We start from the raw sequence: 27,739 nt of genomic DNA on the forward strand, positions 1-27,739 counted from the left end.
GAAGGTAGGTGCAACATTTTCGGCTGCAGAACTCTGCCCTCCTCCGGCTTCGCTTCCCATCACTATAACGTTATACAGGAGACGCCTCTGTACTGGGAGCTCGAAATGGATTAAAGGGATAGGAAACTTTTATAAAGAAATAAGTGTCAATTATCCGAGCACTGAATGTTCTCCACGTCTCTAATTCACTTTATGTCATCCGAGGGGACGCGGCTGCGGGCTGGGACCGTGTAAGTCAATACGGCATCCAACATGCATGAGGCGCGGACACCGACAGCCCATGTGATGTATAATGCAAACTCAGGCTGGGTGAAAAGAAACCCCAAAAATGTTCCTAAAAATACATCAAACAAAAATCAAAAAGAAAATACACTGTTCCTGTTTGTGGGCAAACACTTGTGAGAGCCGGGAGTCATTTATGTGGCTGCTATGGGATACAAAGCCTCAGCGAAAGTATGTGCGGAAGTGGAGCTCAGCGAGCGACCCCGGACAAACAGCAACGAGGGAACCGGTCGGCGCTGCCAGAGACATCAACTGCGACGTTTTCAGACAGAATTAGCGAATACAGCAATTTTTACAGAGGTTCCTGCAGATTTCCCAAGGGTCTTCAACTGGCAGCTGTTGCAGAACTACAACTCCCAGCATGCCCGGACAGCCAACGGCTGTCCGGGCATGCTGGGAGTTGTAGTTTTGCAACAGCTGGAGGGCAGCAGTGTGCAAGGACTCTGCGGCCGACAATGTGACCTGTATGTGAGGGTATGCTACAAGTGTAACCAATCTAAGTTCATTTCCCAAATGGATACCTTGATTTTGCAGGACTCCACGCTTTTTAGTCCAGCTAAGTAAAAAGTATATATTCGGGAAATGAACCAAAATGTTGCCACTAGTAGTTAGGTCTATTTATATAACTAAACCCACAGCCTATCCATTCGCTCTCATCAACGTATATAAGTGTCTAAATATTATTAGCTATATAGAACAGTTTTCCCTATTTGATTGGCAAATGCATTAAAAGGGGATATCCAGGAAAAAAACTAAAAACTTTTTTTTATTATACATCAACTGGCTCCAGAAAGATAAACAGATTGGTAAATTACTACTATAAAAAAATCTTAATCCTTTCAGTACTTATGAGCTGCTGAAGTTGAGTTGTTCTTCTCTGTCTAAGTGCTCTCTGATGACACCTGTCTCGGGAACTGTCTAGAGAAGAAGCAAACCTCTTCTACTCTGTGCAGTTCCCAAGAAAAGCAGAGAGGTCAGCAGAGAGCACTGTTGTCAGACAGAAAAGAACAACTCAACTTCAGCAGCTGATAATTATTGAAAGGATTAAGATTTTTAATAGAAGTAATTGACAAATCTGTTTAACTTTCTGGAGCCAGTTAATATATAAAAAAAAAAAAAAAAATTCCTGGAATACCCCTTTAAGTGAGGGAATGACATCATCCAGGCATCCACTCTGTCTCTTTCCAAATCCCTTTCTGAAAGCATCCTTAGAGACACAGACCATGTGGTTTCTGCACTGCACGGATGAGTCATACTCTCTTTAGTGCTGAGAACTCAGAGGTGTGCAGCCTTAGCCAATCAGACACTGATCCTCTCTGCTGCAGCTCATATCAGGAGGCTGGGGGCTGCTAATTATTGCTGGGAGATGTTGGCTAGGGAAGGGAAGGATTTCAAAGAATATCAAGCAGCAAGAGAAGACAACAGGGGCTGCAGGAGCCATGCATATCAGACAGGATGGTTTATAGGGCACACATCCAGGTAGTATCGTGGCTTTGGTACTTTTTATTTTCATATATATATATATATATATATATATATATATATATATATATATATATATAAATAACATACACACACACATTATATATATATATATATATATACATACATACACACATCCCTAAAGTGCCCCTTTAAAGTGAATAGAACCACCACATTACATATAGGAACATGTTTTTGCTTGTTATCCTAATGTATGCTGGCAACATATAGGCTGTACCAACCTACAGGTATATATAACATTTTACACCCTCGAGTGTAAATGAGACCGTTCCCATTTATTAACAACAAGCAGAGATCTTGAAAACAGCGAGGAAATGAAAGCACTGAGGGCATGTCCACACTGCAGGCATTCACCTGGCGGAATTCCACTTGCAGCAGGCGTCGGAGGTAGGACGGCGAGGGTGTGCGCCATCTTGCAGACAGCAAAGTGATCCGGCGGAAATCCACTCAAAGAACGAACACGTTTATATTTTGGGGTAAAGGTCCATTATGCCGGCTGGATTTCGCTGCACAAATTCCGCAGCAAGTGGAATTTCACAACGGAATGTCTGCAGTGTGAACAAGCCCTAGAGCTGTGGTCTTCAACCTGCGGACCTCCAGATGTTGCAAAACTACAACTCCCAGCATGCCCAGAAAGCCGTTGGCTGTCCGAGCATGCTGGGAGTTGTAGTTTTGCAACATCTGTAGGTCCGCAGGTTGAAGACCACTGCCCTAGAGCATGATGCATCCATGGAAAAAAAATCTGCAAGTGTTATACATGGATTTTATTATGGCCTGTGACATGGATTGCTGCAAATTCATAAGTGTCGAATCTGCTGAATTCCCTTGGCAGAATATGGCACATATAATGTATCGGAACATTTTTAGGATTCTCTAATTTCCATGTAGAATTCACACTATAAAGGGCATATCCAAAATTAGAAAACAGGCATTGATTTCTTCAAAAAACAGCGCCACACCCGTCCTCAGGTTGTGTGTGGTATTGCAGCTCAGTTCCATTGAAGTGAATGGAGCCAAGTTGTAATACCACACAACCTGAAAACAGTGATTTTGGAAAACATTGGCTCTTGCATAACCCCTTTAGGGTCTATTCACGCGTACAGTATTCTGCGCAGATTTGATGCGCAGGATTTCAAGTAATTCAGTTTACATTGAAATCTGCAGCGCAAAATACTGTACATGTGAATAGACCCTTAAAGGGGTACTCCGCTGGAACACTTTTTTGTAATCAACTGGTGCCAGAAAGTTAAACAGATTTGCATATTACTTCTATTAAAAAATCTTAATCCTTTCAGTACTTATTAGCTGCTGAATACTACAGAGGAAATTCTTTTCTTTTTGGAACACAGAGCTCTCTGCTGACATCTCTGTCCATTTTAAGAACTGTCCAGAGTAGGAGAAAATCCCCATAGCAAACATATGCTGCTCTGGACAGTTCCTAAAATGGACAGAGATGTCAGCAGAGAGCTCGGTGTTCCAAAAAGAAAAGAATTTCCTCTGTAGTATTCTGCAGCTAATAAGTACTGGAAGGATTAAGATTTTTTTTTTTTATAGAAGTAATTTACAAATCTGCTTAACTTTCTGGCACCAGTTGATTTAAAAAAAATAAAAAATAAAGTTTTCCACCGGAGTACCCCTTTAACGAAAAAAATCTGCAACTTTCTAATATGATTTAAAAAAAATAAAACTAGAAGATTCCTTTACCAAAAAAATAGCGCAATTGTAGCAAAAATTTAGGACATGGCAGAACGGATACCAAAGAAGCCAAGTGTGACAGATCTGTATGCCCTGCAGAAATACTGGAAGGATTAAGATTTTTTAATAGAAGTAATTTGCAAATCTGTTTAACTTTCTGGCACCAGTTGATTACAAAAAAAAAAAAAAAAAGTGTTCCAGCGGAGTACCCCTTTAAGGGTCTATTCACATGTACAGTATTTTGCAGTAAGAAGATTCAGCGGGCAATGTTCTGAGCTGTACACAAGGCTTCTTGTTGGCATCGGCTTCTCCTGCCCTTTTCCTGATTGCTAATGAGCAGCGATGCCATGTATCATCCTCACCCCGTGCACCAGGCAGTGGGGGCAGGAAATCCACCATCCCAGTAAATAACACAATACTCCGTCAAACTCAATTACAGCCTTCGTCATCGTTGCCTGGAAACCATTGATGGCTGAGAGCGCTCCAACTGGAAAGGTGCTAAGTGACGGCGACGCACGAACAACCACCGCTCAGGGCTCGGAAAGATAGGAGCTGGCGCGCACAACATGGCAGGCGGGCTACACCGAGCGAGTGACAACAAACACCAGAAGAAAAAATAAAACTGGGAAAAGGGAGAAATGGATGGAACGTCATATAGAAGATTATAGAGAGATGGCACATTGTACTCTGCTGCACGAGATGTGAGAAAATAGAAAGGTTCGACTGCAAAAAGAATAAACAAAGTCACCTTTTTAGTAGGGATCGACCGATGTCGTTTTTTTTAGGGCCGATACGATAATCTGTGGAGGTTAGGGCCGATAGCCGATAACTTATACCGATATTCCGGTATAAGTTATCGGCTATTTATCCCCCCGCGACACCGCTGCAGATCATTGATTTAAAGCGGGCGCTTTAAATCAATGCACTGCAGTGGCTTTTGCGGTGCCAAAGGCCGCCGCCACCCGCTTCTCTCCCCCTGCCTGTCCGGGGGTCCCGAGACCTATCACCGCCACCGCTCCCCCCGCCGCGCCGCACCGCGCCTAGGGGTGCCTCCAGCCGTTGGCTGTCCAGGCATGCTGGGAGTTGTAGTTTTGCAACAGCTGGAGGGCCTACTGTAGGTATAGTATATTATACAGACCCCTGTCCATCCCAGAACCCTGACTCACCTTCCCAGTTGCTGCAGGGACCGTCCAGGGAGGGTGGTCCGGGCCATCCATCCTTCCTGTAGCGTCCGGCGGCATTCCGGGTGGAGGGTGAACCGGTCCGGGCTGTCCTTCTCCGGGGGTCCTCTTCTCCACTCCGGGCAGGCTCCGGCCTAGTAACGCTGCATAGACGCCGCTGCGCAGCGACGCACCGGTATTATCAGCACGGTAATTGCCGATACCGATAATGCCCAAAATCGTGATTATCGGCCGATAATATCGGCCATACCAATAATCGGTAGATCCCTACTTTTTATTTAGTCACTATGCTCATTCCTGGACAATGTCTACAGTAGTGTTTCCCAACCAGGGTGCCTCCAGATGTTGCAAAACTACAACTCCCAGCATGCCCGGACAGCCTTCGGCTGTCCGGGCATGCTGGGTGTTGTAGTTTTGCAACACCTGGAGGCACCCTGGTTGGGAAACACTGGTCTACAGTGTGGTCAGGGGGCAATATCCTGCTGAAGGAGGCCACTGTCATTAGGGGATCATGTTGTCCTGTTCAGGGGACTTGGTCTGTAGAATGGTACATGTCACAGTAACATCTACATAATGCCAGAACCCTCCAGCAGAACATTGCCCATCACACTGGTTTGTCTACTTCCCATAATGGATCCTGGTGCCATCTCTCCGCCAGGTAAGTGACGCGCACACACACTCACCCACACCCGGCCGCCCACATGATTGAGAACGTCATCCATCAGACCAGACGCCTTCTGCCATTGCTCAATGCTCCAGTTCTTTCGCCCATATGTGGTGGCTGGGTGGAGCAGGTAATAGTGTGGGGTATATTGGTGTTAACCCTTAATTGTCGTGACGCCAGTGTGAGGTTTCCTCAATGTAACACAGTCCTACCACCAACCGTCCCACAAACGTCAGGGAGAAATAACGGAATGTCCACAGCAGATTTTCTGAATAAACTTGAAGTAAATTTACTGTATATTTTATGCAACGGCATGTAAGACAACAGTCTTTACGAGTGAACCGGAATACAGGTCCGCTGGGACTCCGGATCAATGAGCTTTTTGATTGCTAGCCACTGTGCTACTATTTTTTATTTTCTATTTTTAATTTTTTTTTTTTTTTTTTTTTTTTGAGATTTGAGTTTCTAGTAGTCACACTGAATTCAGTATTTTGAGCTTGAGTAACTCACGTTTAGTGGCTGCGGAAGATTAGGCTTTGGGCCTAGCTTGAATTGATGATGCTGACGAGATTATGAGATGTGCTTGCTTGATAATCCGAACCAAAGAGAATTTAGTGGCAGCAGCCCCTTCTATATTAAGGGGGTGGGACAAAGCTCATTGGTCAGGAGAACCTGTCAGTCCTGAGCCAGTGAACTCTGGGTATCACATGACCCAAAGGTCCTTGAACCATAATACAATGTATTTACAGGCACATGACCTCTAAGGTCCTATACAGAGGTATTCCTATATAACATTAAATATATCTTTATTTGTACAATAAATAACATTTACATGAGGCGACTAGGGGGTTAGTCCTAAGGGAGAGCTCTATTGACATGGAGGGACTCTGGCTGTGGGGACTCGAGACAAGGGGACTGGAGCAGGTCCTGTACCGGGGCACTACACATAACACACTATGCTGTCCGAAAATGCTGGGAGTTGCAGTATTGCAACAGCTGGAGGCACACTGGTTGGGAAAAAAAACTGTTCTATAACACAGGTTGCCATGGCATGCTGGGAGCTGTAGCGTCACAAAAGCTTGAAAGATACAAACACATCAAAAAGATCAGACCAGGGTAGTCAGTTTTTCTACAGCTGGAGGCACACTGGCTGGAAAACCCCATTCTATCACATCAAAAGATCAGACACAGGTTGTCAAGGCATCCTAGGAGTTGTAGTTTCACAAGAGCTAGAGAGCCGCAGCTTGGGAAACACTGAACGAACAAATCAAAGGCTTAGACCAAGGTAGTCAGGGCAGGTTGGGAGTTGGTAGCTTTGCAACAGCTGGAGGCGCGCAACAGAAAACAAACCAACCATTTCTACTTCTTGCTTAGGCTGAAATGGCTGACAGCAGAGAACAATAGACTGCAGTGAAATTGTTCAGCAAATGGAGATGAACAGAATAATGAACGATGCGACCGCCATTAGATCGAGCCCTGCGTGTTTCACATATACATTCCTTGTTTTATCGCAGTCCGAAAAAGAAAAAAAAAAGTATATAAAAAATTTACTGTGAGTCCGGGCTGCATTTGAATGGTGTGAAAAAGAGCGAAAGGCAGAAAAGAGGAACAAGAATGTACTTGCAGCAATAAAAAGCCAGTGGCAGCAGCCTCCCACCCCTACGGTGTCTGCAGCGAGCGAGGCGGACGACCGTCAATCACGTGCGCTCGGTATGTAGTCACATTTTCATAGGATTTGGCAGGGTTCTCTGAGTCAAGCCTGAACATGGAAATAAAAATGTGAAATATCTGCATTTCACAGATATATTGGTGAGGGGGGAGGCAGCGTGACACTTGTGGATTATCAGTCGGTGTCTGAGATATATAACGTCTTCTATAGACAGATCCCGATGCCACCCGGATCTACAGATCTGCAGCTGGCATGGAAATGGATGCACATAAGAAGGCATTGTCACGGCGGCCTTCTCCATTTCACAAGAGAATAGAATGCAGGGGATGATAGGGGATGGCGCCTGAATGGAGAGCAAATCAGGAATTGTGGCCGGGTTATATGATCCTTGTATGACCACAGGCCTGTAATAGCTGGCAACAGCTCGGACGTGTCTGGCAGCAGCTTATCTCCCACAGAACAATAGGTTCGGGTATTGAAATTTGACAATCAAGATCCTTTCCTTCTTCCCATCCACAAACATTACATTAGTTTTTTCCAACCCAGTTTGCCTCCAGCTGTAGCAAAACTACAACTCCCAGCATGCCCGGACAGCCGTTGGCTGTCCGGGCATGCTGGGAGTTGTAGTTTTGCAACAGCTGGAGACACTCTGGTTGGGAAACACTGGGCTATGACCTAGGGATTTGGACCCTTGAAGACGCATGCTATATATAGGGGGAGATTTATCAAAACTTGTGCAGAGGAAAAGGTTGCCCAGTTGCCCATAGCAACCAGTTTGTTTACTTCATTTTTAACAAGGCCTCTGCAAAATGAAAGAAGCGATCTGATCGGTTGCTATTGGCAACTGGGCAACTTTTCCTTTGCACAGATTTTGATAAAACTCCCCAATAGTGTCCAAATTTTTCACAGGGAAAAACTGGGAGACAGAACTAGTGCATATTTTACAGGGAGAGACAGGAATGCAGTACTATCTGTGCCTACATCAGTTGTAGTGAGAGAAACAGGGAGACTGTACTATCTGTGCCTGCATCATTTATAGAAAGAGACAAGGAGACAGTAGTATCTGTGCCTACATCAACTGCAGGGAGAGAAAAGGAGACCGTATTATCTGTGCCTGCACCATGTACATCGAGACAGTATTATCTGTGCCTGCACCATATACATCGAGACAGGGAGGCAGTAATATCTTGTGCCTGCACCATATACATGGAGACAGGGAGACAGTATTATCTGTGCCTACATCAACTGCAGGGAGAGAAAAGGAGACAGTATTACCTGTGCCTGCACCATATACATGGAGACAGTATTATCTGTGCCTGCACCATATACATGAAGACAGTATTATCTGTGCCTGCACCATATACATGAATACAGTATTATCTGTGCCTGCACCATATACATGAAGACAGGGAGGCAGTATTATCTTGTGCCTGCACCATATACATGAAGACAGTATTATCTGTGCCTGGACCATATACATCGAGACAGGGAGGCAGTATTCTCTGTGCCTACATCAACTGCAGGGAGAGCAAAGGAGACAGTATTATCTGTGCCTGCACCATATACATGGAGACAGGGAGACCGTATTATCTGTGCCTGCACCCTATATATGGAGACAGGGAAACAGTATTATCTGTGCCTGCACCCTATACATGGAGACAGGGAGACAGTATTATCTGTGCCTGCACCATATACATGAAGACAGTATTATCTGTGCCTGCACCATATACATCGAGACAGGGAGGCAGTATTATCTTGTGCCTGCACCATATACATGGAGACAGTATTATCTGTGCCTACATCAGTTGCAGGGAGAGATGGGGACAGAGTACTATCTGTGCCTACATCATTTACAGAAAGACAGGGAAGCAGCATTATCTGTGCTTGCAACATTTACAGGAAGAGACAGTGTGACAGTACTATCTGTGCCTGCATTATTTACAGAAAGACAGGGAAGCATAACCACCTGTGCCAACCTCCGTTACAAGGAGAGGGGAAAGTACTGTCTGTGCCTACATGGAATTACAAGAAGAGACAGTAAGAAAATTATACTAAATGCTGGGAGTTGTAGTGTTCCCAATAGCTGGAGGCACACGGGTTGGGAAACACTGGCATTCAATACATGTTGTCCAAACCAGCCAACCAACATGTATGGGGACTTCAAAGTCTCCTGTCCTAGCTCCGCCCATGGATCTCATTTACATAAAGAAAACCAGCGATAATGGCGCAACGGCTGGGCCATTGTAAGTATAATTTTGATCAGTATCACCCACACTACAAGCCTGTATGACAGATTAGTGCGGATAAAACTGATAATAGATTTCCTTTAAGAGAAGAGTCTATGTTGGGCAGTATAGGTATGTGCTCTCAGCTTGGGTGAGCGTACATGTGTTTTCAATGACGAAAGGGGTTGTAAGCTGCAGATCAACTATTACAGCGGCTTAACTAAAAAAAAAAAAAGAGAAGGATTGTACATTTGATGCATCGCATTTCCTGATCCTTCCGTCCCTGACATCTTCAGTCAGTGGAGAGTTGGGAGCCCATCATACACATTCAGTGGTCGGCCAGTCCAGCTGGTTCTGCCTCCGTGAGAACTATAACCAGCCCCATACAGCTCGAGATCTGCTATTAGGCCCACATTTTGTCACACCTTTGTGGACTTAGGTTGGATGTTTCCTGTTCCATTGTATATCTTACATGACAGATAAGCGGTGTCAGGGAAGCCTAGCAACCTCTTCTCTTCATCATAAAACCACCGCTAAAGGCCCCCATACACAGACATTTGTCAGCTGAACCCGACAACCATCTAATGTTTATGGTGGCCCCCTATCAAAGAGCAGGAGTACGCATGTGTTATCCCGTAACCCAGTGTTTCCCAACCAGGGTGCCTCCAGCTGCTGCAAAACTACAACTCCCAGCATGCCTGGTGAGCTGTTACAGGCATGCTGAGTGTTGTAGTTTTGATACAGCTGGAGGCACCCTATTTGGAAAACACTAAACTATATAGGTTACGGCAGTGTTTCCCAACCAGGGTACCTCCAGCTGTTGCAAAACTACAACTCCCAGCATGCCCGGACAGCCTTCCCAGTTGCAAAACTAAACCTCCCAGCATACCCGGGTACCTCTAGCTGTTGCAAAACTACAACTCCCAGCATGCCAAGACAGCTTTCGGCTGTCCGGGCATGCTGGAAGTTGTAGTTTTGCAACAGCTGGAGGTGCCCTGGTTGGGAAACACTGCCATAACCTATATAGTTTGTTGTAGTTTTGATACAGCTAGAGCCACCCTATTTGGAAAACAGTAAACTATATAGGTTATGGCAGTGTTTCCCAACCAGGGCACCTCCAGCTGTTGCAAAACTACAACTCCCAACATGCCCGGACAGCCGAAATCTGTCCGGGCATGCTGGGAGTTGTAGTTTTGCAACACCTAGAGGTACCCGGGCATGCTGGGAGTTGTAGTTTTGCAACTGGGAAGGCTGTCCGGGCATGCTGGGAGTTGTAGTTTTGCAACAGCTGGAGGTGCCCTGGTTGGGAAACACTGCCATAACCTATATAGTTTACTGTTTTCCAAATAGGGTGCCTCCAGCTGTATCAAAACTACAACACTCAGCATGCTTGTAACGGCTGTCCAGGCAAGCTGGGAGTTGTAGTTTTGCAAAAGCTGGAGGCACCCTGGTTGGAAAACGCTGCCGTAAGCTATATAGTTTAGTGTTTTCCAAATAGGGTGCCTCCAGCTGCATCAAAACTACAACACCCAGCATGGCTGTAACGGCTGTCCAGGCATGCTGGGAGTTGTAGTTTTGCAACAGCAGGAGGCACTCTGTTTAGAAATACTGCCCTATACACAACATGGGACATGCGAGCTACATGCAGGTGTAGCTAGGATATCCCTCTCTTTGGCTGTCTGGGCATGCTGAGAGTTGTAGTTCTGCTGCTATAACTGAAAAGTGAAGGTCCCAGCAATCACAAGAATGGGGGTCGCTTGTTCACACTGAGCACATGTGACAGACAAGACAGTCTTGAGACGCCGTGGAGAACGTTCTGCTGCCTGCAACATCCTCCAACATGACCGGTTTGGCGGTGGGTCAGTAATGGTGTGGGGTGGCATTTCTTTGGGGGCCGCACAGCTCTCCATGTGCTTGCCAGAGATAGCCCGACTGCCATTAGGTACCGAGATGAGATCCTCAGACCCCTTGTGAGACCATATGTTGGTGCGGTTGGCCCTGGGTTCCTCCTAATACAAGACAATGCTAGACCTCATGTGGCTGGAGTGTGTCAGCAGTTCCTACAAGAGGAAGGAATTGATGCTATGGACTGGCCGCCCGTTCCCCTGAATCCGATTGAGCACATCTGGGACGTCTCGCTCCATCCACCACAGACTGTCCAGGAGTTGGCGGATGCTTTAGTCCAGGTCTGGGAGGACATCCCTCAGGAGACCATCCCCCACCTCATCAGGATCATGCCCAGGCGTTGTAGGGAGGTCATACGGGCACGTGGAGGCCACACACACTACTGAGCCTCATTGTGACTTGTTTTAAAGACATTACATAAAGTTGGATCAGCCTGTAGTGGGGTTTTCCACTGTGATTTTGAGGGTGACTCCATATCCAGACCTCCAGGGGTTGATACATTTGATTTCCATTGATAATTTTTGTGTGATTTTGTTGTCAGCGCATTCAACTATGTAAAGACGAAAGTATTTCATACGATTAGTTCATTCATTCAGATCTAGGATGTGTTATCTTAGTGTTCCCTCTTATACACACAAACTAGTTTCTAGGAATGGTCTCATTATATATATATATATATATATATATATATATATATATATATATATATATATATATATAGTGAGACCATTCCTAGAAACTAGTTTGTGTGTATAAGAGGGAACACTAAGATAACACATCCTAGGCGTTGTGTGTATGTATGTATGTATGTATGTATATATATATATATATATATATATATATATATATATATATATATATATATATATATATATCTAACATTTCTGAATTACATGTATGTAACGCTTTCTCCTGGTGGTCATGTCTGGACCGGGCCGCGCACCTCAGGGAATAGAAATTTCCACACGTTGACATATTTCATGAACCCATTTACCGTATGTGTGAAAGTCATCGCTGAGCCGGGGAGGCATCTGCCCATTTTCCATTTCATGGGTGTCTGATCTAAAGCTTGAGGAGGCAGATGACAGCTGCTATCAATAACCACGAGGTGCCAATAATATAGAGGTAATGTTAGGGCAGACGGGGCTCCGGGGGGTGAATTTGTATAGGTAGTAAGTGATTCTGCGGTCCTGATTTTCTCCCAATACAGATAAAGCGAAGTTATTGGCAGCCAAGATCTTCACCACATCAGGGGGTGCAGCGCCAAGTTATAAGTGTTCTGACTGGGCGAGTTTTCACTTTACAGTTGTTTTGAGAAAAAGTTAAAGGGGTACTACAGCATTTATAAACATATTCCCCATCAACAGGGGATGACGTGTCTGATCACAGGGGGTTTGATCTCTGGGACCCCCAGTAACCTCCTTGGAAACTGCTTACTGCAAGAAGCGCATGGCCAGCACGTGCTCAATGCATTCTTTATGGGAGCACTGGAGATACACAAGTGCTATACTCTGGTACCTCTGGTACTCCTGTGCTTTATGCAGTGTGGAGATTCGGGGCCCCATTCTGGAGGAATACTCAAGCCAGTGTTTCTCAACCAGGGTGCCTCCAGCTGTTGCAAAACTACAACTCCCAGCATGCCCGGACAGCCTTCGGCTGTCCGGGCATGCTGGGAGTTGTAGTTTTGCAACAGCTGGAGGCACCCTGGTTGAGAAACGCTGCCAGAACCTATATAGTTTAGTGTTTTCCAAACAGGGTGCCTCCAGCTGTTTCAAAACTACAACACCTGCAAGCCTGTAACGGCTGTCCAGGCATGCTGGGAGTTGTAATATTGAAGCAGCTGGAGGCACCCTGTTTGGAAATGCTGCCCTATACATGCAACATGGGACATGCGAGTTAGATGCAGGGATAGCCAGGATATCCCTCCCTTTGGCTGAGAGTTTTAGTTCTGCTGCTATTACTGAAAATTGAGGGTTCCAGTGATCACAAGAATGGGGGGTTGCTTGTCCCCCATGAGACTGGTGTGGCAGCGCCAACGCTTGACCACTGCTCCATGCTGGGAGTTGTAGATTTGCAACAGCTGGAGGCACCCCAGTTGAGAAACAGTGACTCAGAAGCATTTAAAAATGTATCCCCTATTCACAGGATAGAGGATAAGTGTCTTAATGTAGGGGGGGGGGGGGTCTGCCCTCTGGGACCCCATGCGATCAAACATTTATCCCCTATTCTGTGGATTTGGGATAAGTTTTTAAATGCCGGGGTTATATTTTGCACACGCTTTACTTTCGGTGAAGAAACCAAGAAACCAATTTTATTTTTTCTTTGCTTCTTATCCTCTGGCGGCTGCATTAGACTACTGTTTTGCCCTTCTGTAGCACTTCACTGTTGCGAAACTACAACTCCCAGCATGCCCGGCAGCCACTGGCTACACGGGTATGCTAGGAGTTTTGGTTTCACAACAGCTGGAGATAGAGAGGCACAGGTTGGAGACCACTGCCAAGCAATGAGCAATGTGACCCTGTGACACGTACTTGGGCTGGCTGCAGACTATTGCTCCCACAATTATAATATTCCTCAATTTATTGAAAAAAAAAACAAAAACAAAAAAACGTTCAATATGAATCCCTCAGGCGCCTGCTCTCAGACAGCCCTTCTGCAAGACCTTGAGAACGCATAGATTAGACCAGTGTTTCCCAACAAGCTGTTGGCTGTCCGGGCATGCTGGAAGTTGTAGTTTTCCAACAGCTGGAGGCACACTGGTTGGGAAACACTGGATTAGACACTGAACCTCCCCCTTATAAATAAAAAATATTGGGGTATCCCCTGTATGTACATGATACAAGAAATATCCCTAACCATTCAATTCTGTCTCACAAAATAAATTTTCGCTCACTGGAAAAAGATGGTTTTAAGGATAAACACAGACTATTATTACCGATTATCCACCCACGTTCTACTACAAGCGACGCCTCTTTCCGAATTTGTCACGGGCCCGCCTGTTTCCGTCTTCAAGGAGATATAATCCTATTTAAAGCAAACTTGTCACCAGACAGGTTTACAGTCAACTAAAAAGTATCTATTAACACACAACAACCTAAAAGAAAAAAAAAAAAAAAAAAACAACCATTGTCATTGATATCAATAGCTCCTAAGGGCTCGGCTATATCTTCTTCCATAGACAATGGCGCGGCAGTCGATTACGAGCACTGACAGATTATAGTTTGGGTTAATCTTGAAATTGAGATCGCAAGAGGTCCAAGCGGTTGAACCACAAGGAATCACTTATCCCCCTAGTCTGTGAATCAGTGTTCACGATGGCAAAGGCCCTTTAACGCTGCGGACGAGTCGACGGCAGGGCAAGCACCCTGGTTCGGCTTGGTAGCTCTGTGTGTCCGCTCGTAGATACCCAGCTGCAGAAGGTTGCTCTTCCGTTGGCTCAACTGCAGCAAGACTTATGCTGCGGATGCACTGTGTGTGACCCTACCCTTAAAAGGGGTACTCTCCGCTGGAAAACCATTTTTTTCTCCTTAAATCAGCTGGTGCCACAAAGTTAAACAGATTTGTAAATTACTTCTATTTAAAAATCTTAATTCTTCAAGTACTTATCAGCTGCTGTATGTTCCACAGGAAGTTCTTTTCTTTCTGAATTTCCTTTCTGTCTGACCACAGTGCTCTCTGCTGACACCTCTGTCCATGTCAGGAACTGTCCAGAGCAGGAGAGGTTTGCTATGGGGATCTGTTCCTGCTCCGGAGAGTTTCTGACATGGACAGAGGTGTCAGCAGAGAGCACTGTGGTCAGACTGGAAAGAACTGCACAACTTCCTCTGGAGCATACAGCAGCTAGGTACTGGAAGGATTAAGATTTTTAAATAGAAGTCATTTACAAATCTGCTTAACTTTCTGGTATCAGTGGATTTAAAACAAAATATTTTACCCCTTTAATGGAGGTTAAAACTAGCCATAAGATAGGTGATAAGCATCTGAATATGGGGGTTTGAACCACTGGGACCCCCGCCGATATCAAGAGAGAAGGTCCCCTGCCCTTGAAATAATTTGATCGACCGTGTGCATGTTTGGCGGCTGCGCAAAACGCTTGCTATGAGACTTCTGATGATAGCTGAGTGGGTGAATTAAGGGGCGGCCAAGCATGCACACTGCCTCTCCATTTACGTAGGGCAGTGTTTCCTAACCAGGGTGCCTCCAGCTGTTGCAAAACTACAACTCACAGCATGCACGGGCAGCCAAAGACTGCATGAAGGGATAGCCGAGCATGCACACTGCCACTTAATTTACTTAAATTACCAACAAATGTGCCTCCAGCTGTTGCAAAACTACAACTCCCAGCATGCCCGGACAGCCAAAGGCTGTCCGGGCATGCTGGGAATTGTAGTTTTGCAACAGCTGGAGGCACAATGGACCCCAGTGATTGGTCACCGCACAGATACTTAAAAAAGTGTCTGGTTTCCCTACAGCACCACCAGAGGGGAAATTAAACATTACACCTTGCCCACTCACACAATGCAGTACAGGAGAGACTCTCTTCGTAGCTACTCTTTACTCCGGGCCAAGAGATGAGAATCTAGTTTTCCTGATAGGGTTAATAAAAAAAAAAAAAAAAAAAAAAAATTGTCCTCTAAAAAGGTCAACCCATTTAAAAGGGAAGGGAATGTAGGTTATGGAAGCCTATTCGACTACTCTAAAAAATAAATTACATCGGCATCAATAAAAGATCAGACCAGTGTTTCCCAACCAGGGTGCCTCCAGCTGTTGCAAAACTACAACTCCCAGCATGCCCGGACAGCCAAAGGCTGTTTAGTACAGTATTTGTTTCTTTTAAAAAAACGATACATTTGATACTTATGTGCAGCTGATACAATGTTACATTAGTTCTTCTCTGACAGGATCTTCCAGTCCTTATTGCAGCGTTTCCCAACCAGGGTGCCTCCAGCTGTTGCAAAACTACAACTCCCAGCATGCCCGGACAGCCAAAGGCTGTTTAGTACAGTATTTGTTTCCTTTTGAAACGATACATTTGATACTTATGTGCAGCTGATACAATGTTACATTAGTTCTTCTCTGACAAAATCTTCCAGTCCTTATTGCAGTGTTTCCCAACCAGGGTGCCTCCAGCTGTTGCAAAACTACAACTCCCAGCATGCCCGGACAGCCAACGGCTGTCCGGGCAAGCTGGGAGTTGTAGTTTTGCAACAGCTGGAGGCACCCTGGTTGGGAAACACTGCATTAGGGACTGTCTGCTCATTTCTAGGACTGGCTTTGCGTAGACTCCTGGGATTTCTCCAGCCTTAATTTAATGTTAGGTCATTTCTAGGTTAACAATGTTGAATGATGGGATAATAAAAAATAAAAAAAAAGTTTTATAACTTTCTAATGTACTTTGTTAGCAAACAAATTCAGGAAATGAGGTAAATGTATGTTAGTGTGTATATGATATAATATGAAGGAAGCATTAGGAAGTTCGGATTAAGTAGTGGGTACATGAGGATACAACGCGAACAAGGTCTGGACAAGAAAAAAAATAAATTAAATAAATCAAAAAAAAAAAAAAAGGAAAAAAAATTATACAAAAATGCAATGTGTGAGCACAGCCTCAAGGGAGGTATATTACTACTGTATATCCTGATTCCATAGAGATAGCAGCAGCAGTATACAGATAGAGCTGGAGGGGAGGTGTATAACTACTATATCCAGATCCAATACATATAGTAGCAGTATACAGATAGAGCTGGAGAATAGGTGTGGTACTACTATATATATCCCATAGAGATAGAGGCAGCTAGAGATGAGCGAGCTTACAGTAAATTCGATTCGTCACGAACTTCTCGGCTCGGCAGTTGATGACTTTTCCTGCATAAATTAGTTCAGCTTTCAGGTGCTCCTGTGCTCTTTCCTAGGACTGTATCCACCTTTTCCAGCCCACCGGAGCACCTGAAAGCTGAACTAATTTATGCAGGAAAAGTCATCAACTGCCAAGCCGAGAAGTTCGCGACGAATCGAATTTACTGTAAGTTCGCTCATCTCTAGAGGCAGCAGTATACAGATAGAGCCGGAGGAGAGCTGTATAACTACTATATATCCAAAAATATCACAAAGAAATAGATAAAACCCAATAACTTTATTATACTCTATATCAAAATGCAGGAATGCAGAATTTAGGTGGGGGGGTTGGGGTAGAGAACAATAAAATTGTTCGGCGGCCCCAAAGCCACCAACCAGAGCGCAATTTAACAGAAGCAGAAATAAAATAAAGAGACTTTATAAGCAGCAACAAGTATAATCCTAGACTACAACTCTCATCATACTGCAGGATAGTAAGGGAGGACACTACAGAGTAAAAGTCGATTGGGGTTGTCCAGGATTAGAAAAACATTGTTTTTTGTTCCTGGTAACACAGCCCCCATCTGTCCACAGGTAGAGCGCGGTATTGCAGCTTAGCTGTATTCACTTGAAATGGACCCGAGCTACAATATCAGAAACAACCTATGGAAAGATCCGCCATCTTTTTATAATTTTAGTCAGCCCATTCACATTTGTTTCATATGTAGAACGGCCGTGGCAGATATTAACCCTTCTGTGACCGGTATTGATATGTAGATCACTACGAAATGAAATACAGAAAGTGACCTTAAAAGAAGTGTTCTCCAACCTGTGGCTCTTCAGCTGTTGCAAAACTACACTCCCAGCATGCCCGGACAGCCTCTGGTAGCCATTGCAAGCAATTAACATAGGTCAATGTTTCCTAATCATTGTGCCTCCTTGCAAAACTACAACTCCCAGCATGCCTGGACAGCCATTACCAATGATTATTGTATGCCATTGTTTCCCAACCAGGGTGTCTCCAGCTGTTGCAAAACTACAACTCCCAGCGTGCCCGGAAAGCCTTTGGACTAGATATCACAGTATTTCCCAACCAGGGTGCCTCCAGCTGTTGCAAAACTACAACTCCCAGCATGCCCGGACCGCCTTTGGCCCAGATATCACAGTGTTTCCCAACCAGGGTGCCTCCAGCTGTTGCAAAACTACAACTCCCAGCATGCCCGGACTGCCTTTGGCCCAGATATCACAGTATTTCCCAACCAGGGTGCCTCCAGCTGTTGCAAAACTACAACTCCCAGCATGCCCGGACAGCCTTTGGCCCAGATATCACAGTATTTCCCAACCAGGGTGCCTCCAGCTGTTGCAAAACTACAACTCCCAGCATGCCCGGACAGCCTTTGGACCAGATATCACAGTGTTTCCCAACCAGGGTGCCTCCAGCTGTTGCAAAACTACAACTCCCAGCATGCCCGGACAGCCAAAGGCTGTCCGGGCATGATGGGAGTCGTAGTTTCGCAACAGCTGGAGGCACCCTGGTTGGGAAAATCTGGCGTATACGTACATAGCTACTGAATAAGCTGCGACGCATGAAATAAAGGAAACAACTTATTCTATGAATACTAAAGCAGTGACTGCTCAGCTGTTGTGTAACCCCAACTCCCTGCAGGCCAACACAAGCCCAGACTTGCTGGGAGTTGTAGTTTCACAACAGATGGAGTGTCGCAGGTTGCAGATCGCTGCCCAAAAAGGTAATACATTTTAAAAGAAACGTGACCCTGCGCTATACACTGCGATGGCTGCAGACTATTGCTTGTGTAATTCTAACATTTCTTAAAATATAAAATTTATTGAAGGGGGGGGGCGGGGGGTGAAGCATAATTAACCCCTTCCCCCCCCCCAATGTAAAATATGCATCTTATTTCACTATACTACAGCCCAGGTACAAATGGAGAAAAGGCTTTACAAAAATAAGAAAAGGGGGGGGGGAGGTGGTAGAATCACGGATCAAAACGCTTCCCACCCGTCATGCGCCGGAGAATAAGGAGTCCAAATATAGAAATCACAAGAGAGATCATTGAAATGGCCGTGTCCTGAACCGAGAGCCATGATTTATGTATAATTCATGTGATCGAGGCCATCAGCACCGACAAATGGAGGGGAAGGGAGGGTGGTATAACGTGATGCCGGAGAGAGAGGGAGGGGTGGGATAACGTGATGGCGATGGGCATAATGTGACACTGGTGTGGATGTCTTGTCTAGGAATCAAACCCCCCCATTACAGACCCACCTCCCCCCCTTGGATAGTGATTTCACATCCTTTGACATAAGCAGAGCTCAGGGAAGGAGGAGGAGAGGAGGGGGAGGGAGAGAGAAAAAAAAGACAGAAGAAAGGCGGCTATCTATCCCTGATCATAAAAGGGTTAAACAAGAGCAGGCGGCAGGAGGGGGGTCTGGTTATCTGCTCCCAGCCAGGTTGCTCAGGGGTTAAAGCCGCCCTGCACTTCCTGCTTTGCTTACCCAGCGTTCACAATGGCTATTTATTAATGGAGCCTTTACTATTGTACAACGAAGAAGGAGAAAAGGAGGAGGAGGAGGAGGAGAGGGAGAGGGAGGCGGAAGGGACAAAAAATGCAACAAAAAAAAGGCAACTCACCGCGGATATAGAGCAGGGCTGCCGGCTGGAAGGGGCCGCTGGAATTCGCTGCGTCTACCACCATCCTGCTTGTAGGTCCGTTACATGTCAGCATCAAAGAAATCCCACCAGACAGAGGAAGGGGAAAGAATTAAAGACCCCGGCGTAGTCCTTAAGGCAGCGATCCAGACTCCATTTTAGTTGTGGAGAAAAAAAAAAAAAAGAAAAAGGAAAAAGAAAAAAAGAAAAGAAAAAAAAAAAAGAAAGAAAAAGAAAAAAAAAAGGAAGCAGGCAGGTCTGCAGCTGGAGGGAACAGGGCTGGAGCCGGTGATGTCAGCAAACAGGAGGCGAGCGATTGGCTGGCCCCTGCATCTGAAAATGACACCAAAAACTACAAATAGAAAGGGAGATGTCATTGGCTGCCGCCGGATACAAGGGGCTGGGCAGGGATGGGCTCCGCCTACATTCAAGTGCAACTTTTTTTTTTCTCCTTCCTTTCTTAATCCATGACACTGGGGGAAGCAGAGGTCAGAGGTGCTGGGGGCTTAACAGGAAGACAACAAACCCCAAGAGGGGAGGAACCTATACAAAAACAGGTCGCCCAAACTACCTCCTCCTCCCCGAAATGTGCAGTGATGTCAAGGGAAGGGTAGAAAGGGGTTAAAAGGGACGGGAAAAAGGAGAGTTTACTATACAATAAGGCAGTGTTTCCCAACCAGGGTTCCTCCAGCTATTTCAAAACTACAACTCCCAGCATGCCCGGACAGCATTTGGATCAGTTATCACAGTGTTTCCCAACCAGGGTGCCTCCAGCTGTTGCAAAACTACAGCTCCCAGCATGCCTAGACAACCTTTGGACCATATATCACAGCGTTTCCCAACCAGGGTTCCTCCAGCTGTTGCAAAACTACAACTCCCATCATGCCCGGACAGCCTTTGGCTGTCCGGGCATGCTGGGAGTTGTAGTTTTGCAACAGCTGGAGGCACCCTGGTTGGGAAACACTGTGATATCCGGTCCAAAGGCGGTCTGGGCATGCTGGGAGTTGTAGTTTTGCCACAGCTGGAGGCACCCTGGTTGGGAAACACTGCAATAAGGACTTGAAGCTCCTGTCAGAGAAGAACTAATGTAACAATGTATCAACTGCACATAAGTATCAAATGTATCGTTTTAAAAAGAAACAAACACTGTACTAAACTAATAAAAACTAAATAATAAAAAAAAAAAATAATACAAATTTAAAACAACAGCATTCACCAAACTCCTGTAAGGACCTGCTGGGAGCTGTAGTTTTGCAACAGCTGGAGAGCCATAAGGTTGAGGAAAACTGCTCTAATATTTGCTTATAAACATGTCCCATTTTACATTTCTATTGTTAATATTTAGGCATTTTTCACACCTGCAGCCCAGACAAAAAAAAGCGCAGCACGCAGATGTAAAATATAGGACGCAGTGATGAAACAACAACGGAGCCCATTTAAATCCATGGGGTCTGTGTCCAGTACCTAAAGGTGTCCATACACTTAGCTAAAATGTCGGGCGAATGCGCTATTAAAGAGTTACTGTCGCTTATATTAACTTTTATATCATATATTACTTCTTATAACTCTTGACCAGGACTCAGGCTGGGCCCACACCACATTTTGTAATACAGTTCCCGTATACGTTTTCAATTTGAAAACCGTATTGAAAACCGTACGCATCCGGTTGTGTCTGTTTTGCATCCTGTACGGTTTTGTCAGTTTTTTTCCCCGTACCCAAAACCGTAGCCTACCATGATTTTTGGTCCGGGTGAAAAACCGTATTGAAACGTACACTTGGGGGTTCAACGGGAACCGTACAGAACTGTATGTGCGTACGGTTCCATCCGGTTTTCATCATACGGTCTTTGACTTTGCACAGTTTTTTTTTCTTGGAACTTCAATCAAACAAGTGAAACTTTATTCATAATGGAGAGAAAAGTAAAAAACTTATACTTTTTTTTTCTTAAAAAACTGATGCAACCGGACATTATTTTTCAAACTGTATACGGATTAAAATTTGCACACACGTTTTTATACAGTTTAGTCCGGTTTTGAGGAATCCGGTTTTTTTAATAAAAAACCTTATACTGGAACTGTATTGCAAAAACGTGGTGTGAATGCAGCCTAAGACTGTGTGATCCCAAAAAACTTAACATGCCAAAAGTCACTTTAGAGGACTAATGTAGTGGAAGTTATAGATCGCGGGGGGGGGGGGGTCCGACCACTGGGACCCCCGCAATCTCCTGTACATGGGCCCCAGCAGTTCGCAGGAAGAGGGTTTTTCCTCTCCATGTAACTCTATGGGATACATTGGGAGGGGGGACGGACACACCCCCTTTCTGCGGACCGCACGGGCCCCTTACCCCAAAGGATAACGGATAAGTTATAGATCGTGGGGGTCCGACCACTGGGTCCTCCCGCGATCTATAACTTATCCGGGCTCTATAACCTAGGGGATCAGTTATTTTCCACTACAGTACTGCATTAACAGCTATTGAAGGTGTATGGCCACCTTAGGGTACGTTCACACGGTGGAACTTCCATGTGGAATTCCACAAAAGAATTCCATCAGAAATTCCGCCCTAATTTACTGCCTATTGATTTGAATTCTGCAGTCCGATTCAGACAGCAAAATTTCCGCGACTGGCATCCCACCACGGAAATTCTGCTTTCCACTGAAGTATATGACCAGTCCTGTACTTTACGGAATTCCGCGGCAGAATCCCATTGGGCTTGAATTTTGGTAGATTTCTGAGCACACAGAAATCTGCCAGTATTCCGCGATTCCGTTCAGAACAGAAGCTGTGTGGAATGGACGTGTGAACATAGCCCTTAAAGGGGTACTCCGCTGTTCAGCGTTTGGAACAAACTTTTCCGAACGCTGGCACCGGCAGCACGTGACTTCATAGCCCCGTCCCCTCACGATGTCACGCCCCGCCGCCTCAATGCAAGTCTGACTTGCATTGAGGGGTCGTGGCTTGACGTCATGAGGGGGCGGGGCTATAAAATCACGATCTCCCAGTGTTTGTTCCAAATGCTGAGCAGCGGAGTACCCCTTTAAGGGATACTCCCGCATTTGCAAAACCTCTGGCATACTAGGAGTTGTAGTTTTGCATCAGTTGTAGGTTATAACAGTGTTTTTCAAAGAGTAAACCCTCCGTTTGTTGCAAAACTACAACTCCCAGCATGCCTGGACAGCTTTTGACTGTCAGGCATGCTGGGAGTTGTAGTTTTGCAAAAGCTTGAAGCACACTTGTTAGGTAACGCTTCTCTAGGATACATCAAATGTTTATTAAAGCAACAGGTACAGTTTAAGGGTCCGTTCACACGGGTGAATTACCTGCAGATTTGCTGAATTTCTGCAGACCAATTAAAGTTAATGGTAGCAAAATCTGCTGCAGATTTTCTGCAGCAAATACACTGCAGAAAATCCAGAGCAAATTCCGCTCATGTGAACAGACCCTAAGGGCCTGATTTCACTGAAAGTTAGTTGCGTGTTTCCTACTGCGAGTTTGAATCGGGACGGGCTCTCTGCGGCATAATTTTAGCAGCAGAATTTTCATAGACTTCAAGGGGGTCTGCGGTGGATTTTTCAAAGCAGAAATTCAGCTGCCAAAAACTGAGAGCCTGCCTCTGATTCAAAAAGTCGCTGTGAAATCTGCCCGTGGGAATGAGCCCTATTTTTTTTTTAAACACACATGCAGATCAGTATTTTCAGTGAAGTGACATGGGGGTGATGAAGTGGCACAAATAGTGATGAAGGAGGTGATGAAATGGCCCAGGGGGGTGGCAGCCACATTTGTAATGCCGATACCGGTATCATGTTGCGCATTGTAGGACGCTCGACGCGATACGTCTAACGGGTGGTACAGCCAGGAGTGTGTCGCCAAACTATGCACTGTCACCAACAGCTCTGATGTAGAGTCTTGGCCTTAGAAAGGCAATTGTAAAGCTTTCTGCAAAAAAATACCCACGATTCCATGTTGCAGACTGCTGTATGGTGTAACCGCAGGACACATTATTCTTCATGGTTGCAATGACTAATAGTATCTATTTCCATAAAAGCATGTGATGGAAGCATTATTATTATTTCGTGAATTTAAATAGAGAAAACAGACATGGTGGCACATCCACAACATGCACAATGATCTAAGGCTTCTCAGCAACATTTATTAAAACTAACAGGTCGTTAGCGTCATTTATGATCATGAAGTGCAAGTCCACTAGCCACGTCACGGCCTCCTGTAAATAGTGGGTAACTAATGTCCCTAGCACAAGATGGCGCAGCACAGTTGCCGCCACAACACCAGTGCCCACAGGGGGGAACGACCCACTGGCAGAGCAGTCCCAATCCCACTCAAACCAGTCCATCGGCCGCGGCAGCAATGGACGCCGCACAGAACCGCACCAGTGTGAATAGGTGTTATTTCCAAGCTATGGACCCCTCTTAAAAGGGGTACTCTGCTGCCCTAGCTTTCTGAACATTTTGTTGCGAACGCTTGGAGCGGGCAGCAGGGGTTGTGTGAAGTCACGCCCACGCCCCCTTGTCATGTGATACCACACCCCCTCAATGCAAGTCTATGGGAGGGGGCGTGGCATCAGCCACGCCCCCTCCCATAGACTTGCATTGAGGGGGCGTGGCATCACATGACAAGGGGCGTCGCTGTGACATCACACAACCCCTGCTTACCGCTCCAAGCGTTCTAAATGAACTCCGGGTGCTTCACCACCTGCGGGACCCACCCGATCAGACATCTTATTCCCTATCCATTGGATAGGGGATCAGATGTTTAGGGGCAGCGTACCCCTTTAATACAGGTTTTTACAGGTAAAATTATTTTTTTCTGCATTGACAGCAAACATGTTGAGAAATAGAAATACAAAAGTATCCTAGAAATCTTCAGAATATTTCATTAAAAATAAATAAAATCTTTAAACAAGGACACATTCCCCCAGCAGGACGCCTTCAGAAGCCTCTTACACGTGCACACGTGCCTCTGACCGCACTAGTAATCCGGTGACTCTCCATTAAGGTATGAGGAGAATGACAAGAGCGGAGGCCGCTTCATTGAGTAATGAGACCCGATCACCGCGCATCATAATTTCACAACTATCAGAGCAGATTACAGCTCAGCCGGATGACATCACCACAAGGATTGAAAGCGTAAATGACTCAAATCCCACACAAACTGGAAAGCCGAGAACCTGGAGAAACACTGGAGATGCCGGAGCCTGTGACCCAGGAGATGCCGGAGCCTGTGACCACCCAGACCCGGGAGATGTCGGAGCCTGTGACCACCCTGACCCGGGAGATGCTGGAGCCTGTGACCACCCTGACCCAGGAGATGACGGAGCCTGTGACCACCCTGACCCAGGAGATGACGGAGCCTGTGACCACCCTGACCCAGGAGATGACCGAGCCTGTGACCACCCTGACCCAGGAGATGACAGAGCCTGTGACCATCCCAACGAGGGAGCCAGGAGATGCCGGAGCCTGTGACCACTCTGACCCAGGAGATGACAGAGCCTGTGACCATCCCAACGAGGGAGCCAGGAGATGCTGGAGCCTGTGACCACTCTGACCCAGGAGATGACAGAGCCTGTGACCATCCCAACGAGGGAGCCAGGAGATGCTGGAGCCTGTGACCACCCTGACCCGGGAGATGCTGGAGCCTGTGACCACCCTGACCCAGGAGAAGCCGGAGCCTGTGACCACCCTGACCCAGGAGATGCCGGAGCCTGTGACCACCCTGACCCAGGAGATGACAGAGCCTGTGACCATCCCAACGAGGGAGCCAGGAGATGCCGGAGCCTGTGACCACCCTGACCCAGGAGATGCTGGAGCCTGTGACCACCCTGACCCAGGAGAAGACAGAGCCTGTGACCAGCCTGACCCTGGAGATGTCAGAGCCTGTGACATCCCAACCAGGGAGCCAGGAGATGCCGGAGCCTGTGACCACCCTGACCCAGGAGAAAACAGAGCCTGTGACCACCCTGACCCAGGAGAAAACAGAGCCTGTGACCACCCTGACCCAGGAGAAAACAGAGCCTGTGACCACCCTGACCCAGGAGAAAACAGAGCCTGTGACCACCCTGACCCAGGAGATGACTGAGCCTGTGACCACCCTGACCCAGGAGATGACTGAGCCTGTGACCACCCTGACCCAGGAGATGACTGAGCCTGTGACCACCCTGACCCAGGAGAAAACAGAGCCTGTGACCACCCTGACCCAGGAGATGACTGAGCCTGTGATCATCCCAACCAGGGAGCCAGGAGATGCCGGAGCCTGTGACCACCCTGACCCAGGAGATGCCGGAGCCTCAGTACGCATTACATTGTGCCATCCTATGATACATGATCTCTGCTGATCTATATGTACAAAGTATCTGACCCGAGTTCTTCCCTTCGGAAACCTAGTATACACCACCATAGTATGCAAACACTACTGTCATTAAAAACAACTTTTAACATGTCAGATAAAACAAAAGCCATCACACACCCACTGCCATCCTGAGTTATTAGGCAGGATAGAGGGCGGCACTGCTCTCTGCTTCTCAGCCAGCCAAGAGACACGTACAGCCTAAGAACATGACTGGGAATTACTTCAAGCCAGAGATCTCTCCAGAAGGAAAGAATACCCATCTGTAGACAGCTGTTTCGCACCAACCTGCACTGATAAGGAGCAATAAACCTGAAACAACTGTCTACAGATGGGTATTCTTGGCATACATTCCCAGTCAGGTTCCTTGTTAGATTGAAAAACTGATTTTAAAGGCTGGAAAATTTGTGGAATGTCTACCTGAAAAATACGGGCGGACATTCCGCATCTAGCAGGCGCTTGCTGGAACATGCCAATGCTGGGACTGCTCGGAAAATGCGTCGTCTTCGTAGACTGCAATGTATTTTAGAGCAGACTCCACTCCTTTCGGCAGACACCGGAATCGGAATCTCCGTGGTGGCAACATCTGCCACAGAAATAACATGATGCGCACGGTTGTAGTTTTGAGAGTTGTAGTTTTGCAACATCTAAAAAGGGGCCACAGTTTGGAGATTTCAGTGACAGCAACAAGATCCGGGCATATTTTCTGCCGCAAAGGATCAAGGCGTGGAAACCCCAATTGCATGCGAACAGCACAGATTGTTCTTGTATTGCATGTGGAAGGAGTTGCGGAATCTATGACGAAATTTGAAACATGTGAACAAGACCTTAGGACAGTGTTTCCCAACCAGTGTGCCTCCAGCTTTTGCAAAACTACAACTCCCAGCATGCCCAGACAGCCTTTGGACCAGATATCACAGTGTTTCCCAACCAGGGGGCCTCCAGCTGTTGCAAAACTACAACTCTCAGCATGCCCAGACAGCCTTTGGACCAGTTATCACAGTGTTTCCCAACCAGGGTGCCTCCAGCTGTTGCAAAACTACAACTCCCAGCATGCCCAGACAGCCTTTGGACCAGTTATCAGTGTTTCCCAAATAGGGTGCCTCCAGCTGTTGCAAAACTACAACTCCCAGCATGCCCAGACAGCCTCGGACCAGATATCCCAGTGTTTCCCAACCAGGGTGCCTCCAGCTGTTGCAAAACTACAACTCCCAGCATGCCCAGACAGCCTTTGGACCAGTTATCACAGTGTTTCCCAACCAGGGTGCCTCCAGCTGTTGCAAAACTACAACTCCCAGCATGCCCAGACAGCCTTTGGACCAGTTATCAGTGTTTCCCAACCAGGGTGCCTACAGCTGTTGCAAAACTACAACTCCCAGCATGCCGCTGTCCGGGCATGCTGGGAGTTGTAGTTTTGCAACAGCTGGAGGCACCCTGGTTGGGAAACACTGCAATAAGGACTGGAAGAACCTGTCAGAGAAGAACTAATGTAACATTGCATCAGCTGCACATAAGTATCAAATTTATCATTTTAAAAATAAACAAATACTGTATTAAACCAATATAAACTAAATAATAAAAATTAAATAACAGGAGATGCTTCATATGCCGGTAGAATATACAATCCTTCAGCCCTGAGGGGGCAGAGGGAGGTGTAATACCCATGTGAAATGCCCCAGAAGATAATACTCCATGGGGTAAAATATGAAGGAGTCTGTGCACGTATAAAGCATGTTACAATATAAAA

General features: G+C 46.2%; 1 protein-coding gene across 2 annotated transcripts in view; it reads right to left on the reverse strand.

Moving 5' to 3' along the window:
* Nucleotides 1-27,739, reverse strand: part of PPP2R5C (protein phosphatase 2 regulatory subunit B'gamma) — a 100,680-nt gene that overhangs the window by 38,271 nt on the left and 34,670 nt on the right. Inside the window, exon 1 of one of the 2 annotated variants that reach the window (XM_056545925.1) lies at nucleotides 19,613-19,794. The exons of the other annotated variant lie outside the window; for it this stretch is intronic. Within the exon in view, the coding sequence (XP_056401900.1) occupies nucleotides 19,613-19,706 (94 nt within the window). The 5' untranslated portion in view covers nucleotides 19,707-19,794. Of the gene's footprint in view, nucleotides 1-19,612; nucleotides 19,795-27,739 lie in introns of those variants that run through there. 2 annotated transcript variants of the gene reach the window in all.

This window comes from Hyla sarda, chromosome 11, assembly GCF_029499605.1.
Source record: "Hyla sarda isolate aHylSar1 chromosome 11, aHylSar1.hap1, whole genome shotgun sequence".
NCBI classification, from domain to species: Eukaryota; Metazoa; Chordata; class Amphibia; order Anura; family Hylidae; genus Hyla; species Hyla sarda.